The sequence below is a fragment of the Haliaeetus albicilla genome, chromosome 9 (genome assembly GCF_947461875.1).
Source record: "Haliaeetus albicilla chromosome 9, bHalAlb1.1, whole genome shotgun sequence".
Taxonomy (NCBI): Eukaryota; Metazoa; Chordata; class Aves; order Accipitriformes; family Accipitridae; genus Haliaeetus; species Haliaeetus albicilla.
In genome coordinates, this window is record NC_091491.1 from 36,783,988 (window position 1) to 36,806,563 (window position 22,576).

Below are 22,576 nucleotides of genomic sequence, written 5' to 3' on the forward strand. Positions count from 1 at the left end.
AAGTCTGGATCCAGCCGCACCTAGACTCCTCTCTCTGAAAGAGTTTAGAATGCAAGGGGGTCTTTTCTGAATCTCATGACAATGGGAGGGTCTCCCTGGCAGTTTTGTCTGACCCTGTCCTCTGTGCAGTAAATAATCAAGTGTACCTTGCCATCGAATCTCATTAAATCACTGTCACATTTACCACTGAACTTTGTTAACTCACTGTTTTATATCAATAAAATATATTGTTGCTTCTGTCTTGTGAGTGAAGTGCATCATTCCATCCCCAACAATGTTTTCAAGGATTTTTTTTTATATATATATATTTATATATATATATAAAATTTATGAATGACCAAGGGCATTTTTCTCACACATTTACAGCAATAAATTCTGGCGAAGACCAAGTATGAGGATAATCAGCCTGTACATTACTATTTTAGAATGTTATGAAGCTCTCAGGACACCACCAAGGACATTCTGGAACCTCTAACAGCATTCACATAAAACACAAATACAAGAAGACACAAGAATATTACATGAGTGTTTAAAAATTAAAATATGTGGAGCAGTACAAGATTTCAGTTCAGTTTTGGTAACTTAAGTATGGACTCATTGCCAAAGGCAACAGTTCTGATTTTAGGCATCTCTACGCAAACCGTTTAAATTCTAACAACAGCTGTTTGGGATATGTATGTAGGATGTGTGAAATTTTACTAGATTCTTGAACATGGGTATTTTAGGAAACTATTTACCCTTCTACAACTGTATCCGAGTATTTTATCTGAGTTTGCACCTCAACGTTTAATTCGTACAAAAAATTTGCCAAGGTTCCTGTCTTCTTAAATTTTTAAGTTAACAGGATCCTAAGTCTGTAACATGTCATCAGTTGTATATAAACCGAGTATTTAGAAACGTCAGCCAAAGTTATAAAACATTTCTGTAACAGGAGAACATCAGATTTAACACCAAATACTGAAATGTAGGAAGGGAAAATCTTGCACTTCATACAGTTTCTTCTGAAATATGTGGGGGTTTTAATATCTAAAGAACTTGAAAACTATTTCATAAGAAAACTCAAGTGGTGACTACATGCTGAAATCCAATAAAAGTTTTTTCCCGTGTGATCATTGTATTTGAAAAGTACGATAAAATCAAGTGAAGAAGTTTTTACACTAGTGGAAGCTATTTTATCTAATCTGATGCATCTGGTTACGAAGAGTTCACCCCAAATGAGGAAAGGGTATTAAGCAGTGTACTTCCTTGAAGCTGACACAAATTTTACCTCATTAGGTAGATATCAGCTTTTTTTTTAAATTTGTACCCACAGACGTGTCAATAGATACACTTTAGTGCAATAATTATTAGGGTCTCAAAAGTCTTACAGCTTGAGAGGTTGTATCTAGGCTGATTTCCTTTGGATCCAATGCCTTTCCCACTTATCCTCAAGCAAACTGAAAATCAGAGCTTTCATCATTCGTATGAGAGAAACTACACTGAATTTTCCTGAGGCAAAATCAATACGCAAAGACATAACATAATGAAGTATCAAACCATTTGCTTCCACAGTATGCCTGTGTGAAAATGAGATCCCTGCCCATCTACATTCATGCGCTTCCTCTCTTCACAGCATTTTTGCTAGCTGCTCCTCCAAGGTGCTATCTGCCACTCTGTACATGACAAAACTACATGTTTGCACAATTATTAATGCACTTAGCAACTGCCCTTGGATGTTCTTAGTTAATTTATGGATGCAAACTGCATCTTCGAGAGCTGCTCACCCGTCTTTCCCAGGCAACATGAGAGCTCAACAAGAGCAGGCTGAATAAAAGGCCCTACAAAAGCAGAGCTCATTTTTTAATTATGTGAGAACCAGAACTTGACTCCCTGCTACCCTAAACACTCTGCAAACCATGTTCTTTGCTCCATATGTTAAAAGTAAGCCCCAATGCCAAAGCTATTAAACACATTCATACATTGAGAGTACATGTAAAAAGTCATTACGTAATGAAAAAGCAGCTGGGTATAATATAACAAAGAATTACATGTGCTTTCATTAACATGTTCCGCATGAAGGATATGTCAAAGCTCAATGTATTAGAAGTCTGTCTTTTGCACTTGCCTGAAAATAAGTATGACCTTTGCCTCTTGTTACTGTCCAGCTTTAGGGGTACTTGCACACTTACATTTCACTGTAACTTCAAAGTGGTTCTCTTCTCATCACAAATAATTTCACCTTTGGGGGAACCAAGGGTAAAAATATTGCACATGCCTACCAAAGTAAGTTATCACATCCCGGTAACATCGCATACAGCCTAGCAGCTGGAGGCTTGCACAGCTAATCTCAGATCTAACTTCAGTTAAAACAACAAAAAAAAGGAATAAAATCCTCTCCTGAGCAAAACTGCACATGGCTCCTCCCCTCCCAAATGAAGTCACCAACTCGCTGGAAGAGTTTACAACAAAGTCATAACATTTTGGCAGTACAGTCCAGAAACTAATAGGTAAACAATAAATTGTAACAATAGTTTAAAAAATTATTCCTACTCCTTCCTTTCATCTACACTTCAATACTTCAGTGAAATTTGTAACAAAAAGCAAAATATTCTGTGCTACTTAATAAAAACATCTCATCAAATACAGTACAGCAACACCAGCTCAGAGTAGTCAGTTTTGTTTTTATGTAATACACTGGGGCTCAACTAATTGGACCCTTCACTTCTAGCATAAAATAAAAGATTGAAAAAATAAACCTTTAAAATAATGTTAAAGAACCCTATTGAATCCAAAGAGTGCTACCCTCTCAGTAATCCACCGAGAAATTAACAGTCCATTTATGTTCCATGAAGTCCTGTTTTACCCACAACATTCCTAACATCTCAAAAAATGAATAAAGATTAAGTTTTCTATTCTCTCTTTTTTCAAAATGCTTACAACATGACATAATCCTCGTTTTACACATTTCAGATTTTAAAAAAGCAAAATACCCCACCCCCAACTACCCATATTCGATAAACTGCTTTCCTTTGGCAGGATAATTCTGTTCAAAAACAAAAGAGAACTCATCCTTTTATCAGGTGCCGAAAAAGAGCACTTGTGTACTTGGTTTAGATATGCAAGGGTAAATCCTCTTACCCTAAAACTGGGAAACTGCTAAAGAATGAGTTGTTTTATCCACTTGAATTGGGTACTTACTCTTCGAATTGTTTCATGCTATGCTGTTTGAAAGATGTGACTATTTAGGAACAAATTGCAATGTGCAATATGGAGTTCAGTAGTATTCCCCCATGCATGAAATGAAGTAGGGGTAGGTAATAAACCAATCATTTTTAGAAAAAGTAATTATTTTATGTTAGACTTATTATTAGTTTCTAAGTCCCTAGATGACACTCAATGAGTTGTGAATACTCTATCTTAAAAACTATGATAAAATCCCCCCAAAACATTAAAGGCAAGCACTCTGAAAATGCCACAATCAAGACAGTCAATGATCTTTTCCCAATTTCTTCTACTTATTTCCAAAATGAAAGAGAATAAAACAGCATACTTCATCCAGTCATGGACGAAAAAGAGTAAGACAGGTCTTGGAAAGGAAAAGTATGAATAACTTTATGAACCAGGTGGCAACTGCGGTCTTGAAGATGCCGGATACTATTTTAAAACTTTGCTTTCTTTGGAAACGCTGAGGCAATTTAAAAAAAAAAAAAAGGTAGTTTAAATAGGTCAAAAATAATAATGTAAATATGTTTGTCATATCTCATTGTTATCATTCAGTCCACTTGAATGAGGAAAGGAATTTAATAATAGCATTATACATCTGCATCCAATACACTGGCTAAGAAACAGATTGTGGCTGGTTTGCCAGGGGCACCCAAGACAGGAAAAAGATTAAGAGAAAAACCCACAGCAAAAAAAAAAAACCTCAAAGCCAGTACACCCAGTAAAAGATGTTTCTCACAAGCACCAAAATGCAGATGGAGTCAGCGCAGATAAGAAGGTAGCTCTTAAACGCGTCTGCTCTACCTATCAAGGCTGGGAATCCCAGGGTAGAAAAGCGCCACACCTAAGCTCATAATTTTACTATTATTTCTTAAGAAAATGCATTAAGGTCAGTACTGAGCAATCTCAATGAAATCTTATCTGAAAGGTGTAAACTTATGCAGAAAACAAAACCAGAAGTAGCACGCAGAATGGCTGTGGTGAAAAATCTTCTCAATATTACCTGCTGTTAGTGCCATAGTTCAGTAACCTCAAATTATGAATGTATTTTACCAAATATCAGTCTGTCGATTCATATTAACGAACAGCTTCTGCTTCTATTTGGGAGGTCAGGACCATAGAAGCCACAGCTGTGAAAATGACTGATATTCAGTAGCAAAGTCAAGCTCATATTCCTGCCAGTTCTGACCCCCCCCACCAAAAGAGTGTCAGAAATGGATGACCTAAAGAAACTCCAAGTATCAACGAAAACTAAATATTAAATGCCATGTATATAATATATTTAGGATTGCTTATTCCTCAGGATTAAGACAATTTCTCCAAAAAGCACATATGTAATTCTAGAAGCATCAACCCCTCAGTTCTGTGGCCGTTCAAGGCTTACTACATCTCCTTCTGCCGTTCAAGTCCATGCCCTTTATTTGTCCTTCAACATTCAGCTACTATTTTCAGGTTGTTCACAAAATAAAGGTAACAGAAACATCCAATGCATGATCAATCACAAGTAAATAACCTTCAACTAGTCATCCTGCCTTAAGTAAAAACTCCAAAATATATTTGCAAATTGTATCTGAGAACACGGCAGTCTGCAATCAGGACATGAGGCTAACTTTAATTAAACACTTCACTATAATTTATTCGCACAGCTCTGAAACTGAGGCTGAAGGCACCATTCAGCAGAGCATAAAAGTAAACTCAGCTTTGATCTACAGCCAGCTTGGACATGAACAAACGTGAAGAAAGCTGCAAACATAAAACTAGCTCTTCTCTAAAATTAGAGAAAAGGAAGAAAGAAAAAGGGAGATAACGGAGCTGTCCCCAAATATGCCAAATCATTTGTTGGTGTAAACTCTGCTACACTTTCAGACAGGAGCTGCTGCTCCCATTTCAGCCAAAAGCATCCCTCCAATAATCAGGGAACCACAGCTGTCTCCCTGTGGTTGCTACCACCCAAGCCTCCTTCATTGTCGTATTGAGCATGCCAGAGAAAATAAACAGCCACAGCCGTTTTTATATACTTACTGTATTTCTACAGAAATGATAATATTCAAAGTTACCTTTCAAACTTTGTCCTTCACTTGGTTCCAGGCAAAAAGAGGGACCTTCCATGTTGGCACGTATCTGGTGACTGTCTCTAGTTCAACTGAAGTGCTGAAGGTTGAACTAAGAAATTAATGTGCCTAACTATTGATTTCTTTGACAGTAATCACACTGGGTATGAGCAGGATCAGTCAGCCTGTTCCTTCATGGTTAGGACTCACTGAAGCCTAGTGCAGGTGCACCAAGTTTTATTTTCTGTTTTATTTTGCTAGGCTCAGCATTATCAGAAGAGGAAAACATCTGAGAAAGCACGACCAAGGGTATAATTCAACATTTAGTAAAATAAAGACAAGTACGACACAAGACAGAAACAAATCAGGAAAGAATCTGAGGCAGATGACAGATTTTTAAGAGGAGAGTTCTCTGGGTGGGGGGTGTCACAGGAAAGAGTAATTTCTTACAGAGCTGCTTTTGCTACAAAACAAAAATTCCTTTCTTTAGAAGTCAGTCTTCATGCAAACACCATTCTCCAGTGTTTACAATAATTTCAAAATAACGCTATCTTTGAAATGCCCTGGTGAGCTTCCCGCTCTCTATTTACTTTATGAAAAATTGGTACGAGGCCTCAAAATCCAAGCATGCCGTCTTCGGTAGCAAATATTACTTGCACCGTTTTGTGTGTCCTGTGACACTTGGCCATTCCCAAACTGTCTGGGAAATCTTGTAGATAAATTTAGGGTAATTACACAGAAATGCCTCTGCGATATCCTGCGAATGACTAAACTATACATTCAAAAGTAAATTCCCCTACCTTCTTGGTCGAATTTGGACACTACTTACCCAGACTCTATTTCTAGTAGCACAGGATTCCCTATCCTTGAGCTTCTTTTTATGTCTTATTAGACAACTGGAACGCGAAAAATAATCTTATGCCTTGAAAAATACTAACCTAATGTATTTCCAAGCAACTGAGTGAGGCAAGCCAAAAAGAGATGATTTGTGCAATTTGAATTTGAACACGCTGTCTGAGCCCAAAAAAGCAAATCATTACATAACTGGATTAACTGAAGCTGAATTTACTCCGTTACAATACCCAGAGACCTGCACCTGACCAACAATGTCTGGGCAGCTTCAAATCACAGTACTTCAATATTGCTCCACATAGCAAGATACGTGTGTGCGTCATTAAATAACTAGCTGGTCATTAAATAACTAGTGGTTTTTACCTGCAAGCACTCCTCTTCAAACAGATTCATGACATTTTTTCTTCGTGGTTATTAGCACCTTAATCTACAGAGGTTTTCTTTTTTTACTTCAATATTCCTACTCATACAATAAAATTCCAGAGTAATTCAGTATGACTCACAGTGTCAGCTTACAGTCAGAAAGGATCCTTTGTGTCTAGTTTTCATTACATAAAATTGCACACTGAATTACAATGGCAGCTAAAACAGTAATTTGTACCAAAACAGGAAGAAAAAAAAAGATGTGCCTTAACCTCAGTTGACAGAATTTGGCCTTGCTGGCCAAATTCAGTCACAGACACATTTTACACGCTCTCTCTTCCCCCTCATCCTATCTGTCCTGCTCACACAGCTCCGTTCCAGGCAGGGCTCTACTGAAGCTTCTCCTACAGGTTGCTTTTGCTGTTCCAGTACCATTTTTAAAAAGACACTGAGGTTTAACTTGTTTGCTTGCTTTTTACAGCTTATAGCAGGGTTTTTTTCCAACTCCCAGGGAGGCTGAATTAAGACCGAAGCCTTTTTATAGCCTACAGAAAAGAACCTCTTCTGTGTTTTATGGTTACAGAGCCCCAGATAAATCTCAGCTGACACAGCTCAGTTCTCTGTTGATATTGCTCATCCTGTAGAGTCCTCCCTCCATATCTATTTTGAACGTTATTTTTCCTTCTTTTAATTCATTCATAATTCCCCCGCCCTCTGTCCCAAAACACATTCTTTGAGTTTCCCTTTAGCAAAAGGCAAAACTAATACTTGAACATAACTTCTTAATTCACGATGTCCAGCGGATATCCAAACAGCAAATCCATTTTTTTCATCTTTCAAATTAGATTTAAATGCAAATCTAGCTTTTCAACTATTCTGAAATATAACATTCTTATTTTCAGCCATATTAAATTGATATTTATTTATTTTAAAATCTCTAAGAATGTTGCTTCAGTTATAAAACATTGAAGGACACAATATAATTTGGCACCTAAAACCCTTTCAGAAATGTTATTATTTCAAACTTTCATTAAGCAGTACTGATTATTTGTCAGTTCGCTAGTGACAAAATTTTAAATTTTGATTCTTTCTTATACATGTCTAATATTATTTATATCCCCCTCTTTATAAGAGTTAACTGCAAAGATATTTAGTAGCATTAGTCCCTAAGGATAGTCACATTGATCATACTTTCCTAAGAAAAAACAGTAATCTGTATTTGCCAGCCTACTTGGTTTAGCTTATTCAGAGGTAATTATTCATGCAAATATACATTTACAAATTACACAGACTAAGGATAAACTAAACGAAACAGAATAGTTCAGCTGTGATGCGACATCTTAAAAAATAAATCATAAGCTACGTATGTACATAGCAAATTATAACGGTGTGATTTAAACCCGGCTTCAAAATTTTCAGTAAAACGGCTTTATGTCAGAACCCAGTCCCATTATGTCACAACTCAACAAATTCTCAAGGCCGGACCGCAGCGAGGCAGAGGTTTTATTGGCTGCTCTCCAATACAAAGAATGAAAGCAAAACATCCAGAGGCTGCAGACTGACCTCCTTCAATGGCCTTTTTATCATAGATCAAATAAAAACCAGGCATTCCCTCCTATAGTAGCTACAACCATTGAGTCTTTAGAGAAGATGCCTGCGCCTTACAGAAGGTGCCTAGAAGCGCTTTATATACAAATAGGTTCTGCAGGCTGCAGCAGAAACTGCCAGCTATTGTAGGGAAGGATCCGTCTCAACTGGGCAGGAGAGGCTACCAAATGGCCCTGGGCACAGTCCCCTCCACCTGTACATAGGCTCAACGTGAAAAACAGTGAAAGATGAGTTTGCACCTACACGTCCAGAGAAGGACCGTAATCTCCTAGCTGAAATGACAGGTCATAAGAACAATGTTCTGTGAATGCCTATCAAAGGCAGAATGTGTGTCAGCTGCAGTGAAACGTTACATGGAAGTGCTTTTGAATCGAAGTAAAATTTAAATATTTCATTTTATAACTATAATACATTTGATATCTTAATTTCCCAGAGAGTAGCATTTCAATTTTGTTCAATTGTTTCAGTTTTAGAGTTAGTCTGGCTGTGTTAAAACAGAGATATCTAGAAAATAGCCTTACAATTTTCAGGTTTCCAATTTTTGCCGCAATTCTGAACGCATTTTGAAACACTGCAATTTCCATAGGATGAGAAGCCTGTTTCCCAATCAACTCTCATACTAGTGCATGCATAGTGTACTGAAATACACAGGCTGGCTGTATTTCTATGCACGTTTGCTATGCAAACACATAAACCGTAAGTTGTTGTTACTGCAAGTATATAGATACAGAAAGATAAAATAGACATCTACTTCAAAGATGCAGATAATCACGGGTATGTACAAGAGGAGGTCATCCACTGCATCAAGAGAACACTTGAACTTTCAGAAATGTCAGTGAGAACTCTATTTTACACAGTATAATAAATGCTCTTTCACACTTATAGCCCTTGCTTGGCCAAACATCACGCACTTGAACATAATCAGAGAGATGCCCAACCACGTAGTGCTGTAAACACAATCTGAGTGGTAAAGCAGCATTTTATCAAACCTGGAGAAGCAAACATGCAGTTGTGAAAAAGAATATTGCATCTTTCCTATCTGATGTGAATTCAGTTGGTTTAAGTTATTACACAGATGTATAGGCGGAGGTCGATGGGAATAACCCCACTGGCTTTAATGGACTTCAGATCAGGACTCGATGTGTGAACGTCCTACCACAACTACAAGGTGCGGTAGCTTTCCCAAACCAGTTGTCGTCAGAGATATTATGGGTAGATTTCCTCTCACAGGCAACGGCTTCCCTAACCACAAGGAAGAATTGGGAAGAGGGTGGTAATTGGGTTCGGAGATCTCTGTAACATCACCAAAACTAGAAACAGGGAGCTCAGTACGCACTCTGAGAAATACTGATTCAACCACAAATTTCTTTAATGCTCCATCTTCCAACATCAAGTGGTCCCTTTCCTGAATTTCAGGAAAAAAAATAATTCAGACAAAGAACACAAAACCGTCATCCTTTAAAATATTCAACTAGTTGTATCATCTACTGAAGAAGTTCCCTCCGTATTTCTTCATTTGTCTTTAAATTTTTGGTACCCACTTTGCAAACACTACCCATTGTGAACAATTTATCTTCATTGTCTGCAGAGGAAATGGAAAAATTACCAAAGTTTATTTCAGGCAAAGCAACTCTACAGTCAATAAAATAACAGCAATAAGATCAACAGGGTAAGATCTGAACGGAAAGAATCAGCCTGACCCATCAGATCCTGAGCCTAACACTGTCCATACTGATATAATTTCTAATTCTAGATTTTTCGTTTGTGACACTACATGATTGTAATATTTTCTTCTAGCTTGAAGATGTAGGAATTTTATAGGTAAAAGGATAACATGGACAAAGATGTGAAAAAATTTTTCAGAATACAAATTTTGGTTAGAAGAACGACAGTAATTCTTTTGCTAGCGATATATGTCCAGCTTTTCGTACTACTTCATCCTCTAAATGTTCCCCAAGTAAAGACTGTGCTGGCAAGCGTTGACCTGCAGTAGGAGGAACATCTCTCCTGGATGACAACGCAGCAGAAGCTGTCTTGCATATTTAAGCAGCTTTGCTCTCCAGTAGTTGAAGCCATTGCCAGACCTCTTCTATCCTTATTCACCTCTGTCTGCCCCTCGAAGACATCAGCATGAAGCAGTGAATCTTACAGGAGACAAGACTAACTCTATATGGTAACATAATTCAGTGGAAGGAAGATGAATTCCTTAAAGCATCTTCTTTCTCACACACACCTACTCTTGGGCTAGCCACAAGCTGGTGATTGATTAGTCACCTTCTCTTTGAACTGCAGAGCACAGGAACATGAGAAATAATTATAAGAACAGAACTGATATATCTCGCAATTAATTCACATTAAGGCCCTTTTAATGAATGAGATAAACACAGTAAATAATATTCATTACGTGAGGTGTCAGACATGAGATTTATTTCTGTTTAGTGGAAGAGACTGCATATCAGACACAAAAAACTGGGAACGCCTAATTCTAGAAAAAGGCAAGACCAATGTATTTTCAGCTTTGTGTAGCTTGCACTGATGTTTTTATTATTTATAAGCGGATACTTCTCTCCTGGGATTGTAACTGGTGGGCACAGTCAGAAGTGCTGTATTTCCAACCAGCTTAAAAGTGAAATTCTGAATGAAAGTTTTTTTTTCTCAGGACATTTTAGCCCAGCCAGTGAACAGGCTCTGGCATTGTGACAGTTCACATACACACCCAATGCACTTCTACCAACTGCACTTGGATACCAAACTTCGACTTGTTTATGGTTCATAACCGGGTCTTTTTTGTTTATTATTCTTTTTTACATTTTCGAGAATTCAGTTCTTAACTATTCTTTCAACCAGCTGTATCACAGCTGCATGTTTTTTCATCCTGCCCTGAAAGGCTTTCAAGACATTTGCTTCAAAGGGTTTTCTCTGAGACAGGCCTTCTCCACTTTTTGGTCTTTCTTACTATTAAGGCTCTGTATCCAGCTTTCTAGCATTCCTCAAAGCAGTCTCTAGAGAGGTACAGCCTTTGCTCTTTTATAGCAAAATTCTTCAACAAAAGTCAGACAAGCCACTAAAAATCTATCCTCACCAAATTATTCATACAATGGCAGCTTTATCCTCAACTAGTTTAGATTAAAAACCTGTCATATATGTTTGGGTTTTTTTAAGAACTTATTTCCACTCTTTCAAAGTGGTCATCTTAGATTATATTTGAACTTCATATTACCACATCCTAACACAGATAGGAAATCGTCAGACTTGTTCTGGATTCTCAATGCTACTTTCATTTGAAAATATTAAAAAGACTTTACCAATGAGAAAAAAAGAGTCCTGTAGAAAAGCATTCAGTGAGCTGATATTATTATTATATATAGAAAAAGAATCAATTATTAAGGTTTTGACAAAATGTTGTCCAATATTGACTGTAAAAGTTATCCTGGTAGATACAGATAACTCCTAAGATAAAATACATTGCTAAGGCTTCAAGCGATAAGATTTACCACACTGCATTGGAGATTAAAACAGTCGCTCCTGATTCTTTTCAGCTGCCAGCTCTAAGTCACAAGAGACACCACCATTATTTAGACTTTTTCTCTATTTTCAAAAATAATCAAGTGCAGTATGTCAGAAAAGTGTTTTTGCTTTTTTTTTTTTTTTTATTACAGTGACTCTAACCCATATTCTTATGGATGACTGACTGATGCCTGGGACTACCAGTGTCAAAATCTTATGACCATGCTCCCAGGTACAGGACGTATAAGGCATAGTAAGATGTAATCTGCCTCCAACTACAGATGGTTTTGTATTGCTAATGTTCCTTAAAAGGTTTTAGGACTTGCTTCTCTTCCTCAAAAACAAACTAAAAAAATGAGAACAAGCAATAGTTTAATCAATATTGTATTTTACAGTCACTCATAACTACCACAAAGCTGAGCAGCATCCAGTTCTTTATTGTTTACGCATGAAACTACACTTTTTTTTAAACAATGAAGTTACAGAAGTAGCTTTAGGGACAAGAATTGAGTATTATATAAATACAAAACTGTTTTGTTATTGTTCTCATTATATCAGCTGTAGTTGCTTCTTATGTCGTTTTTCTCATCCTAGCAATTTTTTAAAAGCTGATAATATTTGCTTTATTGTCTCTCTGTTGGAGGAAAGTTTTGCTTTTGTTTTTAGCATAAGCAAGATCCCTTCAAGGAGTTTTAGACCTTCGAAATACTGGTGTAATTTAAAAGAAAAAGATCCCTAAAACTCAAACCAAACACCTCACAGCAGAAGCAGCTTTTTACTTGGAATTCCTCCTCTGAGGAGAATATTGCCTTTGCAAACTTAAACTTAACACAGGTATGTTGTTGGCAGGTTCATATTTACTAAGAAGATGTAAAAGAAATTACAGGCAGCCATTAAAATAGCACTACCTAAGCAAAAGGTGATGCCCTGTGATTTGGCAGAAAGATTTCCACTTGTCTTGGAGTACCTTTGTATTCAGGTTTGCACCAAACACCCTTAACAAAAAGTGGGCATGAAAGAAGACTAACTGGGGAGGTATCGACCCAGACATCTACTGAACCGCATAGGTGATTGCAACTTACCAGGTCTAAATCATACTATAAAATATTTCTCAGATCCATGCACTTGCAGAAGTTACTTCCACTTGTATTCTCTCACAGGGACTACTAACAGACAAAATTCAACTCTGGTTAAAAATTATGTAATTCCCATTGATTTCAGTAGAAATTTTACTTGCACTAAAACCTGAATAAAGCACCAAATCCGTTTCCCAAGTCCTCAGTGTTTGCACCCTTTAGTTTTTAGCATGCAATTGGAATATAAATAATGTTTACAGTTCAATATTGCTCCCTCTCAAATATTGTACAGAGGCCTTACTGAAAAATGCCTTTAGCTGATTATGTGCAATGGCATGGAAGTGCTCAGTGATCTGTTATATCTGTAGATATCAAGATGCCTCACCTCTCACTTTCTTCCATTTAAAAACTCCCATTTACTATTAATGACATTATTACTAAAATGTCATTAGTAATATTTTATTAGTAAAACATTAGTACAGTATTGACTCAGAATTATAAAACAGCAAAGGTGTGGCAGCAGTAGCCATTTCCATCTTTGAAACTCTACCCTTCAACGATACAAAACTCTTGCAGCAATATTAGCTGGGCTTTTGTGCATGATGAACTACTATTATTTTTAGGGAACTGTACAATTTTATTTATGAATGGTTATGTGATATACGCCAGAAAACTGACAGGATGTTCTGCAGGACATCTCTTCAATGATCGTTTTTGTAGTCCTTGACTGCAATTTTAAATTATATAACCTTCACATAGCATTTCACAGCTTTCTATATGTAATTATAACGGAGTGCCAGCTATGCTGTAGTTAATGTTGAATGCTGCTTTCTGTTTAAAGGTCAAGTCTATTCTAAAATCCATATTCCTAGTGAGATTGTCTTGAAAATTTGCTGTGCCTGCTTGGTACGCAGAGCAGTGGTCTAAATTATGATTATTCGTGGAAGAGGTTTCTGAGAAACTCTTCTATAAATAAAAGATAAATAAAGCTCTTCTGAAACGTCTACATGTTACAAAACCCACATGATTCTTCTCATTTGTGTGTATGTGTTATTCAACCTATAGCCCTAACCATCTGCAAACCAATTTCAGTTGCTAGGGATTCATTTTAGCTAGTACGGGTCTCTTCAGAGAAGAAATTTTAGAAAATGTTAATAAAGATAATAATGAACTAAATTGGCGTGCCTAAAAGAATTAAATGCACACATGTATCAAGATTCCCTCTAGCTTGATATTTTGCACCGATGTGCCATCAAAAATGACTGAAAGACTTAGGGTGAGATGCTGTGATTATTTAATCTAAATTATATGCACTCTCTGCCTTTGGAATTCAAGATGTGCGGGCGAGTATGCTGCAGAAGGCTCATTTGGAAATTTTGCCTGGGGATAAAAATAACCTGGGAAGATTTTAAAATTTTCTAAAACCAACCCGCTGACACCAATCTTAATTCAGAAATATTGTTAAGGAAATTACCACTGATTAGCTAGAGGGAAGATAAAAGATAATAAGGATGTACTAATCACATTTCCAGCACAATGAAACCGAATCAAATGAAAGCAAGCTGTTGGGTCAAGGACTTCCTGACGCATTGTCCCTCCAGAGGAACTCGTAACCTTTTGGTGCAGAGCTGGAAATAGAGCGAGCTGCGAGTAGTGCAAGGAAACAGCGCTGCAGTACTGCAAAGACCTAGCAGAGAGGGGAGGGGACTGTAGGGCATGCAAGGGGGGAACATGCAATGAGGGGCAAAGCTTAGAGGAACAGGCGGTAGAGGAGAGGAAGACTCCCATCCTCCTGCAGAGTGAAGGTCCCGGGAAAGAAGGGGATGGATGGGGAGAGGAGACATCTCAGCACGGCCCTAAGAAAATGAGGTATCTGATCAGAAGTGAGCAAGCCCCCCTTCCTCGTGAAAGAGGATCTGACAGCAATCCGAGTCCTGCTTCCCTTATTCCCATCTTGCCAAGATTGAAAAATGGTGGGAAGATCACTGAGTGAGCTTAACAGATGGGTTTGTACTTCTCGTATTGCTTCAGGTTGCATTAATCTCTGCGGTGGGTTCTCATTTAGCTGAGAAAATGTCACCAAAACAAATGAACCGGAGCAGGCAGATATGCTATCAACAGATGTAGAGAATCTCTTCTGCATATTGTAGATAGAGGCAAACAGTCGGCATTCTCACTTGTCTGCTCCCTGCAGCCCCTCCAAAACTAATCAAAGATATCACTGGCCGAGTTGGGAGTATAAATGCCTAAAAATCGGTACACACTTCGAACAGAGAAATGGGTAGAACCAGTCAGGGAATGTGGACGATGGCAGGGAAGTGAGGTGACGCAGCAGAGGAGTCCAAGCAGTCAGGAAAGAGGGACAGAGGAGGGGTCAAAGTATAAAGGAGACATAGTGGGGTGTTGGGACCACTGTGCTGAAGATGGGCACAACTCACTTCTGTCCATGAAACCACCAAACCCCCGCCTGCATATGCATTCCCATTTCAAGAACATGACAGTACTTGCCAAGAGCGTCCATGATGAAAAAAAAGAAAGGACAGAGGACCAGCACAGGAATTTGGTGCATTCAGCAGCCAGTTATTCCTGAAGAGGCAGAGGAGTGTAGTGTAGCATGAGACAATGCCGTATAATGAGAGGACACTAAGTATCTCTGTTTAAAGTATTAAGGCAGAGTTAGGACTGCCCAAAGTTCCTTAACGCTTCCATAAAGCAAAGAGTAAATAAATTTAAGGTGAAAGGAAGGTGACGGAAACTTCAGGTCACACAAACATAATTTCAGAAAATCAGGGAATACAAAGCAAATACAATCTTCATTTTGCTTTAATTACTCTGCCCTTGAATGTTGTCCGAACAACATCTGCTAAGATTTTCTCGTCGCTAAAGGAACAGGGGGCAGAGCAGACGAACACTGCGACACCAAAACCGAACACTTGTTTCTTCCTGAAGTTTGCTGTACTCAGTGGGCCTGCTTTAAACCAATTGCCCAGATGACCAGAGTACCAGCCAGCCTTCTGCTGTGCTTCCAGCCAAGACACGTCCTTACTTACACTTCACTGCACTCGGGGGTCACTGCCGTGTGTGTTAACAGATGAGCTACAACACGCGCCTACGCTGGCACTACTTACCGATGTGGTACCGAAAGGAGGATGCTGGATTTCGGGAGGTTCACGCACACCTCTCCTCAGCTCCCACCGATGGTTCCCCAGCTCACCCCTCCACCGGTGACAGCACACGCGGCCACAGCTCTCAGATCACAGTGCACCGTGAAGGCAGGGAGCAGCACATTTGGATTCACCACACTACACTCGCTCGGAGACCAGCTAGATACTCTTTGACAATGCATTTTGCTTTAACGCATAGATTTGATGCAATGTAATTTCCCTTTATATATGTACTCTTTTGGCCAGAGCAGCTTTCCTGTTTTCATCAAGCAGACAAAAGGTTTAAACTCTATAAAAGGTGGATGATATTTAAGTTTTAATAAAAATATATTTCACGTATGTCATTTTTACCTTAGACTGACCTAGTCTACGATATATTATTTACATAACTGCTGCAATATCTATTTCAAAACCGACTAGACAGCCCTCTCCAGAACTGTAGGCTGCCCTGCCTGTCACCGTGATGGGTAAACAGTGTCACCTTTTCAGGGCCCGATGAAATACAGAGAAGTAGTAAAGTGCACCATCCATCACAATGGCACTAAGTAGGTTTTTGAAGTAGATTTCAGATCACAAATGCTCACATTTTTACTCACAAATGCTGTTTAGACTCTTACCAGAAAGCACAAATTGGATGGCTCATATACAATGGCCATATGATGAATGGACATGACAGGTGGTCAAAGAAAATGAGTCTTGCTATTCTACAAATAACGTTGTCAACATGAAAGCAGAGCTGTAGCTCCGCTGGTAGCCAGACTGCAACAACTTAATGGTTTTATTTGCTTGAACTTCTAGCAAACCAAATATACAAATGAGATACAATGAAGCAGCAGCATCAAAGCAATATTAGCAATTCAACTCGATTATGTGACACACAATAGAAATTTTCTACTAAGGATGTGTCACATTTGAAAGAAAATTATTCAGATTATGAGTAGCTGTTACAAAAATACCTTTTCACCGGAAAACCCTCATGATTTTGCAATCACAACCCACTGCAAGATATTCAAAATATGCGACTTGTAGTTCCACCGCAAGCAATCAAGTCACCCTCTGATGGCTGAACCCAGCAACAGCCACCACCTGCTATGTCTCATCTAGAGTTTTTCTACTTCCATTAGTTTAAATAGTAGAGATCACTGTGTAGGATTGAAAGTCAGGAAGGTTAGATCACTACCAACTTATCTGTAGCCTAAACAAATAGGGAAATCTCCCTTTTAGGCAAAACTCTAGATCTAAGGACACTTTGGGTGGACTTTTTGAAAAATAAAAGGAAACATCTGAAGTTTTGTGAGGGTGCTAGGTATCTCAAAGAACTGACTGTAAAACTGTACACAGAGTCATTTTCTTTGTGTGTGTAGTTCTCATTTCTGCAGAACTCGTAGAAAAAAACTGCCCTGAAATATAACTGGAAGTGGTACATGGGTTGCTGGTAATAACATCAATGATTTTTCCCAGAACATTGGATTTCCTTTAATCTGATGATTTTGCTAGCAACACATTGATTTTCATGAAGTAAAATCTCAAAGGCCACAACTGTACTTTTATCTCATTACAGTTACTCTTATTAAGTTACAATGAGAAAATAATATTACATATTGAGTTTCTAAGTGATAAATGTGAGAAGCCAAACGCATTCATTAGTACTTTTTACTTGCCCGTGGATAAGTTAAAGCATACATCATGCAGGTTAGGACCTACCCTTGCCTACTTCATTTCACTTCTTAACAACAAACTTCAGCTTGAAGTTGTTGGCTTGATAGAGCCCCAGAACAGAGGCTGTATGGAGATAATAACCATGAGACTCAATATAGAAAGTAGGCACGTAAGGTACATAAAAAACAGGAGGTGGAGAGAAGCGTCTCTCCCAAAGGAGAACAAGAACTCCATTCCTTCTCCTCTCTGGAAGAAATCCCTTGGACTACAAAGCTTCCTTGCTTTTAAGAAAGAGAAGCTGAGGCTTGTGGACTTGAGGATGAGAAACTTAAGGATCTGACTCTCTACCATCCCTCGTATTTCCTACAGTCCAAAATTCAAAATTATATTAATAGTCCCTAAAATGGGTTAGTTAACAGCATGCAACTTTCCCCACTTTGACTCATTACAAGATTTCCACAGCACATTACATGTTATCAAGAAACGTTATGGGCAAACGCTGTCACAAACAAAAGGAAAATACACAACAGTTGCATTTTACTGTTAGAAATTCAGTAACTGATGTGCTATGAATATTAAGATATTCAGAAAGTATAAAGGTGTTTTGGAAGAGATATCCTCCAAACTCAAAGCCATTCACAATCTGTTCCTATATAGTCTATTAGTGTTCTAAGTCATGAAAACAAATGTCTTTTAAACAACAAAGAAACAAGAAAAAAAAAAACCAACCCCCTACCCTGCATCACTGGAAAAAGGTACAATATTTTACAAAGGAGAAAGACAACAGTAATGCAGTTAGCAGTGAAACTGCAATTTTTATATTTCAGAAATAGGAAATCTAAGCTAGAAGAGTAAACAGAAATGATGACCCCTTTGTGCACCCCCAATATATTTAGAAAGGAAATATAGGAAGGCAGCCAATTAAGACAGTAAAGAGGATAAACCAAGATAATCCAAGATCTTATTTCACTTGGCAAGTAACAAATCCCAATAGGCAGGATCTTTTTACTGACAAAACTTCCTAACAAAAGCTACAGTGAGATAAAACTACAAATTGGGATTTTCAAGAAGAAACAGAGCAGATGTGTCAACTGAGTTGCCGTAGAAGATAGTATGCAAGATCCACAACCATAATTCACGAGCTCCAGGGATTAGCCCGGCACTCCCGCCGGTCTCACTGCAGAAAACCTCATCTTAGCCTTCCTACGGGCATCCCTCAAACCAGCAGCACTTACGCATCAACAAGAATAAAACATAGCTCTAGACACAGCTTTCAGATTTTTACACCCAAGCAAAAGATACCAATTCATAAACTCAGGTACTTAAAAAAAAAAAACCAACAAAAAACCAAAAAAACCAAACTCATATGAAGCACTGAGATTGGCCACATCATATTTTACCTAAGTATGTTTATTTTAAGGCTGGGCATTTCACCATGTGTACTTTGCCAGCCAAGTTCAACAAAAGCGGATGCTTTCGAACTCTATTTCGCCACAAATGACAGAGCCAAATGGTCATCTTACCTCAAGAGTTCCTTTGGCAGAGTAAGCTGCATACGAGTACAGGAGGTCTTGACTATGAAGCATTTTGGTCTCTCTGTTGCATTGTTGTCCACTAGGATAAAAGCATTCACCGCTGTTTTTCAGAGTTACTGTGTTTGAAGAAGAGCCTGGTAGGTCAAGCAAAACGGAGTAATTTACCAGCCGGACATCTTCAAGGCCTTGGGAACTCCACTGAACCAGAATTTTCATTGCAATGTCTACATCATCCTCTCTAGGGAACTGTAACAAATCTCTGGAAAAAAATACACAAGTAAACACAGGTTTAGTTTATTTCCCACCAAGACACTTGTACCTTAGTATGCATCAGTCCATAATTTTATTCATAATGTGTCATCAAAAATGCAAAAAAATTTTTGCAAATAACTTCTTACCAATTATGACACAAAAGCAACCGCTTTTGAGAAATACAAATAAGAAAAAAAAAATCAAAGGAAACATATCCAATTTAAACAAAGAATGAAGAATCCTACAGAAATTATCACAGTAATTGTTTCAAAAATTCATCTCTCTGGTGCTGATCAAGTTTCTGATATAGCATCAATTTAACCAACCATCAAATATGAAGAACACAATCTGAAGTAACATTTCTGGGACTTCAGGGAGGGCATAATGCTGAAAATTAGTTGTAATTATATGTTTGGCTTAAATTCATCAAGGAAAGCAAATTTACCAAACAGAATGGAACCGTTCCACCAAATATTGTGCTAGCTGTCAGAAAGTTTTCCTCAATTTCCTACCTGTGCTGAAGGACTACCTGAGCCAGCTTGGCAAGCATACAACAGGAGCCTGGAAATTATTTTGGCAGTATCTACTAGATGGGCCAACTGAGACTTCAGATGGGTTGGTCTGGGCTTGTATCGCTGGGCTTGTACCACTGTTTAACACCTGCTACCAGATGGCCATAGGATGAAAATGGTGATGGCACTGAACGATCGACCCTCCACCCCAGCAAATGCCAAATAATACGAGGTTTAGAAAGTATTCTAAAGATAACTTTTGAGGAGAAACATGCTGAAGGGACAACTAAAGGCTTTCCCTACTTATGCAGGCAAGCGCTTAATGTAAGCAAAGCAGGGCAGAAATAAAAAAGCACCATTATTCAAATAGAAAGCACTATCCAAATGCAGTACAAAAAGTTCATGGAATATTTGCTGAATTTTGTGAGGATTTTCTTTTGGGTTTGGATTTTTTGGGTTGGTTTTTTTTTTTGTTGTTTTGGTTTTGGGGTTTTTTTTGTTGTTTTTTTTTTCTTTTTTCTTTTTCATCTGTGAAGCTCTCAGGACTGAGAAACAAGACAAAGGATCACAGAGGTATTGATTTCGAAGCACAGAGATACTGACACTGCCTGAAACTCTTGTTCACAACGCTCTCTTCACAAAAAGGCCAATTATATTTAGATGCTTTAGGGTCCTTAATAGAACCTTAAAAAACACCCTGGCTGTCTTGCATACATCAAAAGCAACGGCTGAATAATGCATAGCCTTTTTAAAACCATTATTGCAAACGATAGGTATTCGAGAATCCCACCAAGTGCTTTACAGGCACCCCCATGCTATCCAGAACGCAGCTGCGACGCTGCAGGCGGGATGCCCCCGGCTGAAGGTACCGGCACTGCTGCCATCGGGGTCTGCACTAACGCCAGGGAGAACTCCGCCAAGGAAACCTTATGACAGAAAGCAAGTACAAAGGCTCCCTTTTCCACCCCAACGAAACTATGTTGTGGTTCAACAGACCTTTAAAAAAAGAACATTTATTGCCTAGATAACATCAAAACCTTAAAAAGGCAAAAAGTGAAGTTATAACACCCATTATAGCCTAGAAATGGCTCAAAAACCGGTACGCTACATTCAAATGTCTAATGCCCATCATCATACTATATGGATGAAATAATTATTCCAACATCCAAAGGATTTTAAAACTATACAAAAATTCTCTGTTTAAAGAAATACGTTGTATCCCAGGCTGCATTGCAACAGCAAGGTTATTCGCATACAAAGTTCAAAATCTTTACAAGAACACTGGACTTACGTTGAAGACTTGAGAGATCCTGTCAGGAGGAATAACTGTCTTGCAGATTTAATCTTTTTAAATTATCTAAAATAAGTCTTCAAGCAGTCTACACAAAAGAGATGAGTTAATCCAATCTGTAGTATATTACAAGTTTCCAATTTCATCTCCTGTGCCCGCTAATGTAATGACATAAACTTGGGCACTGCAGAAATACAGAAAGTTGTTTGATTAACACAATCATTAACAGAATATCTGCATTTCCCTCAGGTGATGGAAACATTAATAGAATAAATAATTGAAAAAACTTATCTTGGGCCAGTAAGGTTATGGCAACAAGAAATATTCAGTTTCAATAAAAGGAATTGAGCATTACAAGAAGAAGATACAATAAGCAAATCGCTCCCTTAGTAATAGAAGCAAAGTTACTTTCCACTTCATAATTAAATAAGCATGTCTTTGAAACTTTTGTGACAACATATCTGATTAAGTTAAAGAAATGAGCACACTCGCTATTTATTCCATAATGTCTTTATAGCATGTTAAAATCAAATTGCAAATTATGAGCACACGTTATATGACAATAAATCAGCACATATTAGACTACTGTGATAAATCTTACATCATCAGCAAGATATTTTTTTTTTCCTTTCAGATTTCTTACAATCACAGACTTGCACTTGTCTTTGATATAATTCCGCTGACTGCATGGATTTAAAGTCAGAGGTAATTTAACTCATTTTTATTACATACTAGTTGGATAACAAGTATAACATGTAAAAATAGTATTTCCTAAACCCGACCAAATTCAGAAAAGGGTAAAGTTTGGCAGTTCGTCCTAGAAAAATCCCGATGCTTCACGTGCACTTCATAGTCCTTATCTACAAATTGTCAATTAACTTGCTGCCTAAAACTTCCAGGGCACTCAGGTTCATAGTAGTAAGATTCAAGCAGTGGAAAGAAACAGGCCCTCGGGATGACTGTGTTTCTCACTTTTGCAGCCAGCTGCATACTCAGTAGGAATCAATAGCAATGCGATTGCCAATTTTGATTTATAATACTGCCTTTAATAATGTCTGCCAAATTTTTGATTCCCTTACATTACAAAGACACTTTATTCAGCTACTCGTTCAGGTTCAGTCAATGGGAATAACGACAAAGTTAACGGGTACATCTCAGTTGCTTTAAATCTGCATTATTTATTGAAGTGGAGCCACCACAGACTTAAGATTTGGTCTCAAGTTAGAATCAATGTTAATAAATACAACAATAACAGTCTGAATAATCCTGTGCCTTTATCAGATGCTCTCAAAGAGATTTCCACAAGTTACTTGCCTTTACTTTCTAATATAGATCAGATATTGAACTAACGTACATCTGAACAGGACAACCTTGTTTGATGAGCATTCTGCTCCATCTCAAATACACTTGGCTCCTGAACTGAAAAACAGATGAAATTGCACTTTAAACTCAGAAAGCATTCCCTACTACTTCACTTGAATAAGGTAAAGTTTTCCCACTTTGAT

At 37.9% G+C, this 22,576-nt stretch overlaps 1 protein-coding gene across 2 annotated transcripts in view; it reads right to left on the reverse strand.

Moving 5' to 3' along the window:
• The window catches only part of NAALADL2 (N-acetylated alpha-linked acidic dipeptidase like 2), a 505,644-nt gene that overhangs the window by 228,176 nt on the left and 254,892 nt on the right, over positions 1–22,576 (reverse strand). For both annotated transcript variants that reach the window (XM_069792699.1, XM_069792700.1), the window contains exon 5: positions 19,005–19,275. In XM_069792699.1, coding sequence (XP_069648800.1) covers positions 19,005–19,275 — 271 coding nt within the window. The remainder of the gene's footprint in view (positions 1–19,004; positions 19,276–22,576) is intronic.